Source organism: Microtus ochrogaster, chromosome 2 (genome assembly GCF_000317375.1).
Source record: "Microtus ochrogaster isolate Prairie Vole_2 chromosome 2, MicOch1.0, whole genome shotgun sequence".
Taxonomy (NCBI): Eukaryota; Metazoa; Chordata; class Mammalia; order Rodentia; family Cricetidae; genus Microtus; species Microtus ochrogaster.
The window spans coordinates 43,381,852-43,395,362 of record NC_022010.1 but is presented as its reverse complement, the minus strand read 5'-3'; the positions used below and the strand labels follow the sequence as shown (position 1 = coordinate 43,395,362).

The 13,511-nt window shown below is 46.1% G+C and overlaps 1 protein-coding gene across 14 annotated transcripts in view; it reads left to right on the top strand.

Moving 5' to 3' along the window:
* Positions 1 to 13,511, top strand: part of Kalrn (kalirin RhoGEF kinase) — a 609,827-nt gene that overhangs the window by 488,486 nt on the left and 107,830 nt on the right. For 3 of the 14 annotated variants that reach the window (XM_026785773.1, XM_026785777.1, XM_026785775.1), the window contains exon 1: positions 5,764 to 5,993. The exons of 8 other annotated variants lie outside the window; for them this stretch is intronic. In XM_026785773.1, coding sequence (XP_026641574.1) covers positions 5,909 to 5,993 — 85 coding nt within the window. In that variant the 5' untranslated portion in view covers positions 5,764 to 5,908. Of the gene's footprint in view, positions 1 to 5,754; positions 5,994 to 13,511 lie in introns of those variants that run through there. 3 more of the 14 variants (XM_026785767.1, XM_013351301.2, XM_026785769.1) reach the window with 2 other exon arrangements.

The window sequence follows — 13,511 nt, the reverse complement described above, 5'->3', positions numbered from 1 at the left end:
CTACCTACCTATTTACCTACCTATCATCTGTCTGTTTATCTATCTATCTACCCTCCCACTCCATTTTCCCCTTCCTCTATTGGCTTTATTCCAATGCAGCTTCTTCTCTGGTTGCAGCATGACTGCCCTCAGACGCCTTAGGCTAACATTGTACCCACTTCAAAATCAGCAAAGAGAAAGCTGCTTTCTCACTAGCTCTTGCTAAGCTAACAATGGTTATGCTTATTGTGTGAAATTGGATCAGATGCTAAGTCTCATCCAAACCCTGTAACTGACATGCAAGACCAAGTCTTGTTTGGGTCATCTTTGGAGAGAGGGATGGACAGGGGGAAGATATTAGCCACTTCCAAAAACATGCTCTGTACCAAGCTCTGATCCAGGGTAAACAAAATCAATTCCTGACCTTGTGAAGGAAGGCCGTGTCCTCAAAATAAACAATAAAAATAAAAGATAAAGGTGTTAGTACAGAGAGAAGTGTGGATGGCAAGTGGATGAGGGAAAGAATCACAACATGAGTGGTTCTCACTGTAATCTCTGTACCAAATTAGTGTCACGGGGGCACTCGCGACAATGAAAATTCTGAGGTCCACTCCATACCCACTAAATCAGAAAGGAGATTTGAGCAGGAATTTGTGCTTTAGCACGCTCTCCAGGTTATTCTGATATGCATCACTGATACCTCAGTGGCTCTCTGGCTATGCTGCACATCACATACAAACCCCCAGGGAATGTTTAAAGCTGCTGCTTCCCAGATGCACTCAAGTCAGTGAATCTGGACAAGAAACATTCTGCCATTAATCTTCAATCCTTGGAACCTCCTGGGGATCCAGCAAAATTACCTACGATTTGTAAAGCTCGCTGGTGGTTCATATTGGCAGCTGTGCTGAAAACCACGGTCCCGTCATCCACCCCTTCTAAGTTACCGTGAAAACGTGACACATCTAGGTGCATCTAGGCAGTCTTGTTATTGGTTGTCAGGGTCTAGGCCAGGCATCTCCAGATTCTCAGGCTCCCTATTTACCACACTGAAATAAAGGCTCATGCAGATTTGCAAAGTACCAAGGGGACTTTGTACAAAAGCCAAGTTAGCATTGACTAGAGAGAACTGTGTTGTCAGGAGTGATGGCAGGCTCCATGAGTTAGGGTAGGGGTTACTCAAGGATCCCAGGCTATTGCCTGAGACTTCATTTGATAGGCTAAAGGCAGGGGTGTTTTTGCATGGTTCTCTATTTTTGACCAGCAGACATGGATTATATAACATCTTTTCTATTGCACCTGTTCCTTCCCACATTGTCTCTGAATTTAATTATATTGCATGCCCAGTTCTGCATAATCATGAGGTAGTAAATAAGGGGGCACTCCTAAAAGTTCACTGAGAGGACACAGTGTGTCTTACTGTGGATATACTCAAAACTAGTCTCGGCTAGCTCAGTATTTGGACACAACCCAGCTGGAGTAAAATTGAATTGATAGGGTATGCAGTTAGCACAATGAAGGTGGGAGTCTCAAGGGTGTTGTTTGAGAGGGATGTATGTGCATAGTGCATGCAGGTAAGAGTCCTGATGTGTCAAGTGCATTATAGAAAAGAGTTGTGTACGTGGTCCCAACTAAGTGGAGTACTAGGTTGCTGAACTATTTCTTAAGCTACTGCTTCAACTTGGGATCTTGTTTTCTTAAATCTGTAACATAGGCTAGGTGTCTGTCTCAGTTAGGGTTTCTATTGCTGTGAAGAGACACAATGACCACAGCAACTCTTTTAACTGGGATGGCTTACAGTTCAGGGATCTAGGCCATTATCATCATAGTGGGATATAGTGATGTATGGGAAGACATGGTGCTGGAGAAGGAACTGAGAGTTCTACATCTTCATCTGCAGGCAACAGGAAGTGATCTGAGTCTAAGTCTACAGTGAATTTAGCTTGAGCATAGGAGACATCAAAACCTACCCCTACAATGACACACTTCCTCCAACAAGGCCACGCCAACTCCAGCATTTCCTAATTGTGCCACTCCCTGTGAGATTATGGGGGCCAGTTACATTCAGGCTACATTACAGAGACTAAATTATATTCTTGGTGAATGTACCCTTGTGTTTACTTTCTAAGGTCACCAATTGGTTTTGTTCACTCAGGCAGACCCAGTGGCTAAGAAAGAGTCTGGAACACAGCACTCATAAATAGTTGCTGAGTTAGTGGGAAAACCAACATCAGTACCCTAGGGGTACTCAAGATATCTCCGTTGGTCTGCAGACATTGGTCAGTCTTGTTCTAAAAGGCCATTGAGGACAACAGTGAGACTTGTGGGTTATTGATGTTGAATCTTCAGCAGGAGTTTATTTTTTGATTTGATTTTTTTTTTTTGAGACAGAGTTTCTCTGTGTAGCTCTGGCTGTCCTTGAACTCTATCTGTAGACCAGGCTGATCTGGAACTCAGAGATTTGCCTGCCTCTGCCTCCAAAGTGCTGGAATTAGAGGTGTGTGCCACCAACACCTGGATTTTATTATTTTAACTCTGCCAGGAATGGAACTAAGGGCTTCACCCATGCCACACAAGTATCCCCCTGAGTACACTGCTAGCCCCTCACTAATAAACTTCTGATGCATCTTTAAATTCCTTTCAGGATGTTACATATCAAAAGTATCACAGGGTACCCCATAGATAGATATAATTCATGCACCAATATTAAAAAGTAATTTCAAGCTGGGTGCTGTTGTTGCATGCCTTTAATCCCAGGAAGCATAGGCAGGTGGATCTCTGTGAGCTTGAGGTCCAGAGAGCGAGTTTCAGAACAGCTAGGGTTATTATACAGAGAAACCATGTCTCAAAAAGAAACCACACACACAAAAGTAATTTAAAAAGAATTTTCCAAGGTATCAAAAGAGGTGAAAAAAATATATTTTTATCAAAAAAAATATATTATTTAGGCAATATATTGACCTTCCCTGAATTAGTTGTTTTTCTAGTAGCTCTAACAGACACTAGAGAAAAGTGACTTAGGCCTACAGTTCAAGGGTACAGCCCATCATGGCAGAGGTGTCACGGCAGCAGGAGCAGGAGCAGTTGGTTACTTTGCCTCTCCAGTAACTGACTATTAAATATCAAAAGTAAATTAGAAAGAAGTAGAGGGAGATAAATGCTCCTCAGCCAACTGTCTCCTTTTTATTCAGTCCAGGGTCCTGGTATCTGCACTAGTGCTTGCAGAATGCAATAGTGCTTGGTATGTGCAATAGTGCTTGGTATATGCACTAGTGCTTGGTATGTGCAATAGTGCTTGGTATATGCACTAGTGCTTGGTATGTGCAATAATGCTTGGTATGTGCACTAGTGCTTGGTATGTGCACTGGTGCTTGGTATGTGCAACAGGGCTTGGTATATGCAATAGTGCTTGGTATATGCAATAGTGCTTGCTATATGCAATGGGCTTGCTATGTGCACTAGAGCTTGGTATGTGCAATAGTGCTTGGTATGTGCAATAGTGCTTGGTATACGCAATAGTGCTTGGTATACGCACTAGTGCTTGGTATATGCACTAGTGCTTGCTATGTGCAATAGTGCTTTCTATGTGCAACAGTGCTTTCTATGTGCAACAGTGCTTGTTACATGCAATAGTGCTTGCTATATGCTATAGGGCTTAGAATATACAATAGAGCTGACTGTATTTAGGGTGGGTCTTCTCACTGTGTTTAAGCCAATCTAAAAACTCCTTCACAGACACACCTGGACATTTGTTTGCTAGATGATTCTAGATCCTATGGAGTTGAAAAGGGGACTCCTGGGCATAGGCTGTGTGAGCAGAACTGCCATTTCCCTGTTTTCCCATGTCAGAAGGAACAGCGGAGGCACCCGTCTCACCTGACCGGCAGACAGATGACCTTGCCAGTCTTGCTGGGAAGTGGCAGACAGGTGCACAAGGACCTTAGGTCCTAAAGGTTCTGTTGGAGCAAAACTTTTTAGAGTTTTTCTTTAGAGCTAACCCATTAAAGCAGCACCGTTAATTTTATTTCTCAGACTCACCTCAAGGGTTTGCTGTTGTCTGTCTGGACAGATGGGCTTATGGATGGAGGAGATCGCTTGGCATGTGTGCCTGCTCCTTAAGTGTCAGCTAGGAGTGTTTGTTAAGCCACGCTGTTCTCGTTCCTCCACAGCATCCCCAGCCTCCATCTTGCCTTTGTTTCTCTTTTCTTCTTTCTTGACTTTTCCCAGTGTTAACTCTTGTTTCTGTTTTGTTTTTGAGACAGGTTCTCACTCTGTTGCCCTGGCTGTCCTGAAACTCACTATGTAGACCAGACTGGCCCTGAACTCACAGACATCCACCTGCCTCTGCCTTCTGAGTGCTGGGATTAAAGGTATGGGCCACCAGGCCTGGTTCCTGTGTTACTCAGGCCCTTAAACTTGCTAAACTAGCCCTCTAGTACTGAGCTACAGTTCCAGTCCAGAGTCTATTTTTTTTCTAACTAATGGACTTGCTTTGTGAGTGTTTCATCCTTCCCAAGCCATTTCTCCTAAAACTGGGCACAAACTAGTGGGAGACATATCCTGTTAGAGGTTTGTTCTGTGGTTCGTGGAAAGGTGCATTTGATGCTGCTCAGGCCAGCTTCAGGGATACTGAAAGACACTAAGCTTGGTTTTGAACCATGAGAAAGGCATAAAGAGGGAAAGCACAGGGATTGAAGGAAAAGGAGCGGTAAATCCGTGGATTGTAGCAGAGAGGAGATAGTGGACGGAAGCCTTCGGTAGTAGGTAGCTGAGGTGCTTGGATTCTTTTCTGCAGGCATTTCTGGGACTGTTAAACATGGGCTCTGTGAGTATCCTTTCAAGTTCTAGACCGGGCCTTGCTATCCAGCCCAGGCTCTTTGGTAGCTCTTGATCCCACGTCTTCAGCCTCCCTAGAAATATGCTACCACACCAGTCTGTTTTTGTTGTGCTTTGTTTTCATTTTAATAAGAGGAGCCGGGTGGTGTTGGTGCGCGCCTTTAAACCCAGCACTGGGGAGGCAGAGGCAGGCAGTTCTCTGTTGAGGTCAAGACCAACCTGATCTACAAAGCAAGTTTCAGGACAGCTAGAGCTGTTTCACAGAGAAACCTGTCTAAAAAAAAAAAAAAAGAAAGAAAGAAAGAAAGAAAGAAAGAAAGAAAGAAAGAAAGAAAGAAAGAAGAGAAAAGAGGAAAGAAAGGAAGAAAGAAAGGAAAAGAAAACTAAAGATCAAAAAAAGTGAATTGTTTGGCCTAAGGTCAGAATTAGTCAGTGAGCTTTGAACTTCAGTTTTTATTATGCCAAACCCAGAAAGCTTTTGCACATCATTTTGATGGGGAAGCTGATAAGGGAGCATGGGATCACTGCCATTATTAGTTGTAAGCACTAAAAGAAAGAAAGGCTGAGGAAGTTTTGATAGAGAGACGATAAGGGGAACCAGATAGGGACAAAGTATTGTTTTCAGTCTTCTAATCTGCCCCTCGCCCATCTCTTTGACCTCTTCTAGCTCTGTATCTTAAGCTAAAACTGACTCTGATAGCCTTTGGAAATTTCACATAAATATTTGTTTTGCGTCAGGGGCGCTAGGTAACCGAACCCTCAGTACTTGCCTATGCCCACAGTCACACACGCGTGTTTGCGTATTTCGTAAGACATAGGGACGCTGCCGACTTACTGCCGGCTTGCTGCGGCGTCCCCAACAAACAGCTGGACCTTGGAACTCCGCCCCTTAGTCCCGCCCTTGGCGCCAAGCCCCTCCCTCCTGCCTAAGGTGGCCCAACTCCCTGTTAGTCCCTGCACCGCCAGGGTGCCGGAGGAGGAGGGCGACGGGCGGGAACGGGACTTGCCTGGCGGGTGGCGCAGAAGTTTCCTCCCGCCGTGCTCTCATCCCGGCCGGCGCCCGTGCCATGCTGGAGCGCTGGGGGCGCGCTGCAGCATGAAGGGCGGCGATCAGGCTTACACCCGAGGTCCCTCTTTGGGCTGGTTCTTTGCTAAGTGCTGCTGTTGCTTCCCCTGTAGAGGTGAGTGGCATTTTAACCAAGCTGGCGGGACTGAGAAGGGAATGGGGTGAGATCTCTGGGGAGAGGGTATGCTGTGAACTGCCTTGGGCTCCGTTTCCCAGGCAGCAGAATGCGCGCGCTCTGGAGGATGCCGAGTTGCACTTTGGGGACGGGTTACTTCCCAGCGACTTTGGACGCGGGGGACCTGGGTATGGAGAGAGAAAAGGGACTTGGAAGAGGAACAATTCAGTGCTCATTTACATACGCTTGTGGTGAACTGACTCCTGGCCGGAGGGATGTGCTTGACTCAGTTTTTTCCAAGTGACAGTTTTCTTAGGGAACGCGAGATCACTTTTCTCTACTTGGACGTTTACAGAACAACGTGGATTTACGGCTTTGGGCCAGATGCTGGCTCGTTAATTAACCAACAACTCTTTTTTGGACCTAATTAGGACTGTATTTAATTATTCTGCTAATTTTAATGTCATTGAAGAGACTGGCAGGAAGCAACTAGTTTCCCCAAAGCAGCTTGCAAAACAGAGTGAGTGAGAAGGGTCTCAGAGGGAGGGTTGTGGGTAGTGTAGCTTCTGGAAGAAAAGGGGGTGGGGTGAGTCCTTAAGCTGTTCATATCGCTTTACCACTTCAGCCTGGAGAGCGGGGAAGAAAGAATGTTTGTGTGATTTGAGACAAAAGGCCATACCTCTTATTTGGTTTTTGCCCTAATTTTTTTTCCCACCAATTGTGACTTCGGTCCAATTTACAGATCCTCAGTCTAAGACCCATAATCTAAGCAGCACCCATACCACCTTCCCATGGAGTTACCCAAGTGACCCTCATAAGCCTGGCAAACTCCCAGTCCTAAACAGCTGTGTGACCAAAGACCGATGACATCTCAAGGACCTTCTCCCGTGTCATCAAGGTTCAGCAACAGATTCTCTCGTGTCTTCATTAATTTTGAACAGCCTGAAACGGAGCTGTATCCTGCTTCAAAAGTGGACTTTCAGAGGGAGGAGGGGTCGGAGTGGGCAGGGACTGGAAACCCAGGCTGGGAACTGAAGGGAGGGAGGAGGGGAAGCCGGAAACAGTCAGTGGGATCTGAGTGGATAGGTTTGCTCTGAAGGCTGTGCTGCCTGCCTTAGGATGAAGGGTTTTCAGGCAGGCTTTCTTGGGAGTCCGTTCCCGGTCAAAGAGGAATGTGGGGTTTGTGGTGGTGCACATGTCCCCTGCAGCTGGCCTTCTTGGATCCACATAGTGCAGTGCAGTTTTGTGAGTTGTCCCTGCCTTCCTTTGCTGAGCAGAGAAGTGGGGGGCTCAGGGCGCCAGCCTGAGAATTCAGAATTTTGTGGCTGCAAGCTCTGTGGCTAGGAGAGGGGGCGTGGGAAAAGGGGGTTTGCTGGAGCTAGCTGGAGCTGCCCTAGATCATGAATTAAAGCTGGTGAGAGGTGATAAAAGCTGCTACCAAAGCTGCCCTCCCGCTATTCAGGCTTCTGCCCCTCACTTTTCCAAGATTTAAAAGGTGTAAGGCTGGACCTGTCTGGGGGCTGGGCAGAGTGAGATAGCATCTGAGGTGCTGCTAGGAAAGGGAGCTGGGAGTCTCTACTCAGCCCCAGGGCATCGATTCAGCAGCAAACAGAGAAGATAAGGTCTATTTTGAAGCTGTCTGCATAGTATTGCCTGGAGCCCAGAACTTTGTGGGAGGATGCCCCACTGCAGAAGGAAAGGACACGGGAGAGGTTCCTCTGTGGGGTGTTCACCGGCTGGACTTATCTGTAGGCCTACTCACTGAAACCAGTTTCTCAGGTCTTGCAGACTTGCTACCATAGGAAGGCAGTAGGGAGCTACTTCCCTCTTTAAGTAAAGGCAGCTCATCATTTTGTCTCTTCCCTCTGAATTTGCTCTCTTGCTGCCTGCCTGACTCTGAGGCTCATAGGTCAGAGCCCACAGCTGTGGTCCCCAGGTCAGCCGGTGTTTGCAAACTGGTTACCTGTCTATCCGAATGTAGAGGACTCAAAACCCACCGAGCACAAAGTAAAAGGAATGAAGAAGTCAAAAGTTCTAGTTTTTTTTTTTTTTTTGCTTGAAGCTTAGAGAGCCATACTGAATGTCTCTGGGCGGAGTGATGTGTTTTTAGTTGCTGTCACTAGGAAAAAAGCCAGGGATTCAGTAAATGCCCCTCTGTGGGCTATAAACTTCACATTTGACTGAAAGTATGCGCTCATTTAGTTGAGCTTGTCTTCTGACTTGGAAAAGGGGGATTTCCCCCTTCTTTGCTTATTTGTTTATATTTTGATTCTGTTGAGTACAGTAATATCACAGAGAATACCTACCTTGACATCAGGTGCTAAGGGAAAATAACAGAAGGCCCACCCCTTTCTTATAAGGAAATAGAGATAGGGTGAGGAGGAAAACATGAGTGATGTATTTACAGCTGCTTCTTTGAGAGGGAAAGCAATCAAAAGTGCAATAATGGTCTAAGGAAGAGAAGTAGATACCAGCATGTGTGTGTCTGAAGGGCTATAAATCACCGGTGTCACCCTTTGGGGGAACTGGGCACTGCTCAGGCAGCCAAACTGTCCTATAAGAAGTGGGTCAACTTAAGCGACTCCTTTAGTTAGCTCAAAGTTTAAGAAAAAAACATAAGCTGGCCAGTGGTGATGCACACCTTTAATCCCAGCACTCAGGAGGCAGAGACCCGTGAATCTCTGAGTTTGTGACCAGCCTTGGTCTACAGAGTTCCAAGATGGACAAGGCTATACAGAGAAACCCTGTCTCAAAACAAACCAGTAAGCAAACAAACTAAAACATAAAGAAAGAAGAAACAAACAAGAGGAAAAACCTGCTGGGCCAGCAAGATGGCTCAGCGAGTAAAGGTGGTTGCTGCCAAGCTCAGCAACACAAGTTTGATCCCTGGGACCTACTTGATGGAAGGAGAGGACCGATTCTTTGGAGTTGCCCTCTGACCTCCACATGCAAACTGTGTTAAACACTCACCCATCACCATGATAAATGAATAAATATATGAATTTAATTTAAAAAACAAAACTGTTTAAATGTGTTTCCGAGTGTCAAAGGAGATTTTTAAATCGCCTGAAGCCTGTATATGTTCCACAGAATTTTGTGACTTAAATCATGGATCCCGATCTTTCTAGAAGGATGCCAATTTTAGGGCTCTCAATTTTCCAGTCAGCTTGTAATTCACTTGGGATATGTGGACAAGAACCCTTCAATTAGCCATGCTTGTTTATTGCCATCCCCAAGTCCTTATACGTGAAGCCTGGTGCTGTCCTGTCTTCTCACTTACACTGAGATACTTCAACAGGCTGAGCATCTCAGAGGGAAGGGTGGTGGTCCACGACTTAGTCTAGGTGAATCCACCCATGGTCCTATCAGAACAGGAGTTGTTTCTGCTTGGCTCTAACATAAGGGTCTCTTGTCAGTTTCTGGAGAGTCACAGGATATCCAAAGTCAGCCTTCTCTATATTTATCTTATTTTTTTTTCCCTGCCTTTTCCCTGACTCCCTAACCAGGAGCCTTATGACTTGATGTGATACAGCTCACTTTATAAACTGCATTTGATGTGTGAAACCATGACACCAAGCTCCTTTAAAAAGGTGTTGATCACTTGGAAGAGGGTCCATATGACGCTTTAACTCACTACCCAAGGGACAAAAATCCATGTACCTTAAACCTGAAAACTCAAATCACCATTTGACATTTAATTTTCCCCAACATACCTCTTGGTCCACCACCCCATGGATAAACCCTAATCTGGGGAGCGACACCAAATACACACTCTGTTCCCACACACTGTCCCCAACTGTCTCTGACTTCCATATCTCCTAACTGGTGAGGAGTATCAGGGATGTCAGCTACGATCCAGACAGCAGTGGTGAGTGCTGGATGGGAAATCCTGCTTTGGGGGGGAGCGTTAAAATGCAGGTGGGCATGCAGGTGAACCCTGAGGATTATCCTGACCCCTTACAGTGATGCTGTGGGCACACCCAACTCCAGTGCTATCGACGTCTGTTCCATGATATTCATTTTGAGAACCTTACCTTAGGTCTCTTCTGCCCTGAAATTTTGCCCCCTCTCTCTTTTTCAGATGATAATTTTTTATCATCCCTGCTGTACAGAGATAGACACTATGCCATAGGGTGATTTAGGACATACAGGGCTTGAACAGCAGATCTAGAATCCATCCTGATAACCTGCCTTGCACACCTGAACTTTTAACCGCTTTCTGAAAAATGTAATTACCCACTAACTCCAATTTGTGTTGTTCATATACTCCTGGGTATGGGGCCATCTTCTGGAGCATGGTGGACTTATTAAGAACCACACCCTTAAAGAAAACTGACTCTCCCTTCTGCAGGAGCCAGTAACTGATGGTGGTTTCTTAGTTAGGGGTGGGGGCTCATGAGCCCCCTCCCATTCCATGCTAGGATGTTAGTTGGTTTGATATTGTGCAGGCCTGTGCAGGAATAGCTGTCATGAATGCATGAGTTCCACGGTCCTGCCATGTCCAGTTTGCTCCTGCCCTCCCCAACCTCTGACTCTTAGAATCTCTCTGCCCTCCACTTCCATGATGATCTCTGAGCCTTGTGGAGGGGGTGTGATATCGATGTACCATTTGCAACTGAACACACCATGATCACTTATTCTCTGCACTTTGACCTGTTTGAGTTCTTACATTAAACCTCCATTCACTGCACAAACCTTTCTGATGATGACCTGCACTAATCTATAGGTAGAAAGATATGAATTCTGAGGGCAGTTTGATACTGTGGCAATTTGGCAAAATAAAAGGAGTAGTTTCACCCCAGTGTTTACGAGATTCACAGACACAGGTTCTTAGCCAGATTTGCAATATCAGACATGTGTTTGCTCCTGCGGAGCAGACCTTAAATCCAAGCAGTTGGTTATCCTTTTAACATCAGTGCCACTATTGCACCTGTGCATTTCTTGCACCAGCAGTCATTATTGTGGTGCACAAGATTCGAGTTAAGAGCATTAATGACTTTTTCCTCCCAACAGCCTGCGTAGTACCTTTCAGTACTATGGAATGCAGCCAGCAGGGAAAAAGCTTCCTAATCGATACCAACATGATTTCTCCATGTCCAATGTGTCCTCATCAGTATGGTCATTCTGGTTTGCCCCACTTCTTAAAAACACAGCTTCTCTTCAGTGATATCACTTCAAATAAAGCCCCAGACCCAGTCTAGCCATTCCCAAAGAGTCCTGGAGAGGCAAGGGGCTGAAACCTGACAGGAGGAGAGAAAGGCTAAGCCTCGAGAGGGCCTTCTCCAGCAGAAGTGCTGAAGGGAAGTTAGAACCAGACGGAAGCCCAATTCATTTTATTTTTCTGGAAGAGGAAAGAGACCAGACCAGCCATTAGTAGTAGCAGGACCAGAATGCCTTCCCAGGATCCTTCCTCTACTCTGTCTCTGGGCATGGAACATCTCTTCACTGAGATGCCACTGAGAAGTGCAGACATCACTCCCCAGTGGAAGCTCAGATGTTGACTGTGGAATGCTTTGTTGTTCTTGGGGGTAATGATACCATCTGCCTGGTTCACTCTAAAGACTCTTCTGTCCAGAGATAAGACAACGTGTGCCAGCCTAGCTCTTTATCATTCCTATCGTGTGATTTTGTTGCTGTATGTTTTGACCTCTGGTTCAGTTCATTCAAAAGACAACCTCTTGTCTGTCTATTTATTTATTTATTTATTTATTATTTTATTTTTTAAGAGACTTTCTATGCTGCCCGGGTTAGCCTCCAATTCCTGGGCTCAAACCATTCTCCTGCCTCATCTTCCTACCCCAGCCTTCCAAGTAGCCGGAACTGCAGGCACGCATTCTTAATGCTTATCCCTGCAGGTGGAGATGCATCCAGGAAATGCAGTCCTCTTCTTCCATCCTTGACTGCTCCTGGTTTTATGTAATGCTTAGCATTTTAATTCACTTGACAAATGTTTGAGCTGACCACCTGTTAGCCCTGAACTAGAGACCTGGGAGAGGATGGGAATCAAGATGATGTTTACTACAGTGGGGCCCGCTGTGAGGACTGGTTAAGACAATGTCTGTGAAGGGCTCAGCACAGCACCAGGCACGGAACACGTCTTTAAAGCCCTGCTATTAACGACAGCGGTGTACTAGACATAGACTCTGGCCTCTGTGTCGCAATGGTGTAAATTTGCATTCCTAAACTATTTAATGGCCTTGGCTCTAGCCATTGCCATCGTCACTATGTTTCAATGTTGTGGAGTTGTCAAAGCAGGGAACACAGATTTGTCCTTTCCTTTTACAAATAATTAAATCAATTTTAAAACCTATGAATGCTGCTAGTGTCATAATCATTTTATCCTGTAAAAGAGTCAACCAAAGACTGAGAACCCTAAGTGACCCCAAGTTGTCCTTCTTTTGTGCAGACACAGGGGATTATTTTGTTTTTGCTGGGGCTGGATGTCAGGCCTCACCTACATTAGCAAGCGACGTCCTCGTTTTAGAAGTTTTGATCCTGAGAACCCACATTCTCTAAAAAGAAAAGGCCATTTTTCACCTGCTCCTTGACCTCAGCTAGCAATCTAAGGCATACTTCTCTGCCTACAGTGCAGCTACTAAGGGCACGCAGCCTTTGATGCACCTTCAGACTGTTTCTGCCTAGACTGAGAAAAAAAAAACTATCCCCCCCACTCACTCACCCCCACCCCACCCACCCTCACCCTGCCTATTAGTGCAACCCCTGAGATCTGGATGTTCAGCTGGTGTTCGGACAGGGTCACCTATAGAGTTCACAGGTAAGCGACAAGGTGGCTTGGCTCCCTGCCTGGTCTTTTTCAGTGACTAATGGGATTTATCTTTCCACTTTTTGGAGGCAGCGCGACTTTCTGTGCGATACTTCCTGGAAGGAGCGGGGCCTCGGTTACACCCTGAGGTGGCTGAGAGGCTGCCAATGGCTTTGCCTGTCCAAGAGAAAACTTGAGAGCTTCTGAGCTGGTTCTTCCACATTCTTCCTGTCCTTCTGGTGACCACTTCGAGGAAACCCAAATTGGAAGGAAGGGAACCCCTTTCTGTTGCTGGGTTAAAGCAGCAGCTATGTCGTTTGCAGCTGTCTGCTCTTCCCTGGGGTTTAATGACTTGTGAGCATGCGTTTCCTCTCCCAGAGCAACTGCTGCATCCCCAGTTCTCAGGACATCCTTAGTTCCCCCACTTCCTGCATGAGAATCTGTGTGTTCTTATGGATGGAGGGGTATTATCTTCTCCAGCCACAGGGGAACCCAGCTTCCCCAAGCGGTAGACAGTCCACATCGGCCAGTTTGCAAGGTCCAGCCTCACACCAGGGCTGGGAATTCTCTCTTTCTCTCCTCCCTGGCAGAATGCCTAGGAGCAGAAGTGACTTAAGAGTGGTCACTCAGGGCTGTGGTAGACATGCTCGGCTCAGTCCCAGGATCTAACAGTTAGTTTGTGATTTAACAAGCTCTCCAGGTGGTTGCAGCGCTCCCTGGGGGTGAGACACAAAGGCTTAGTAGCCTGACCTGGT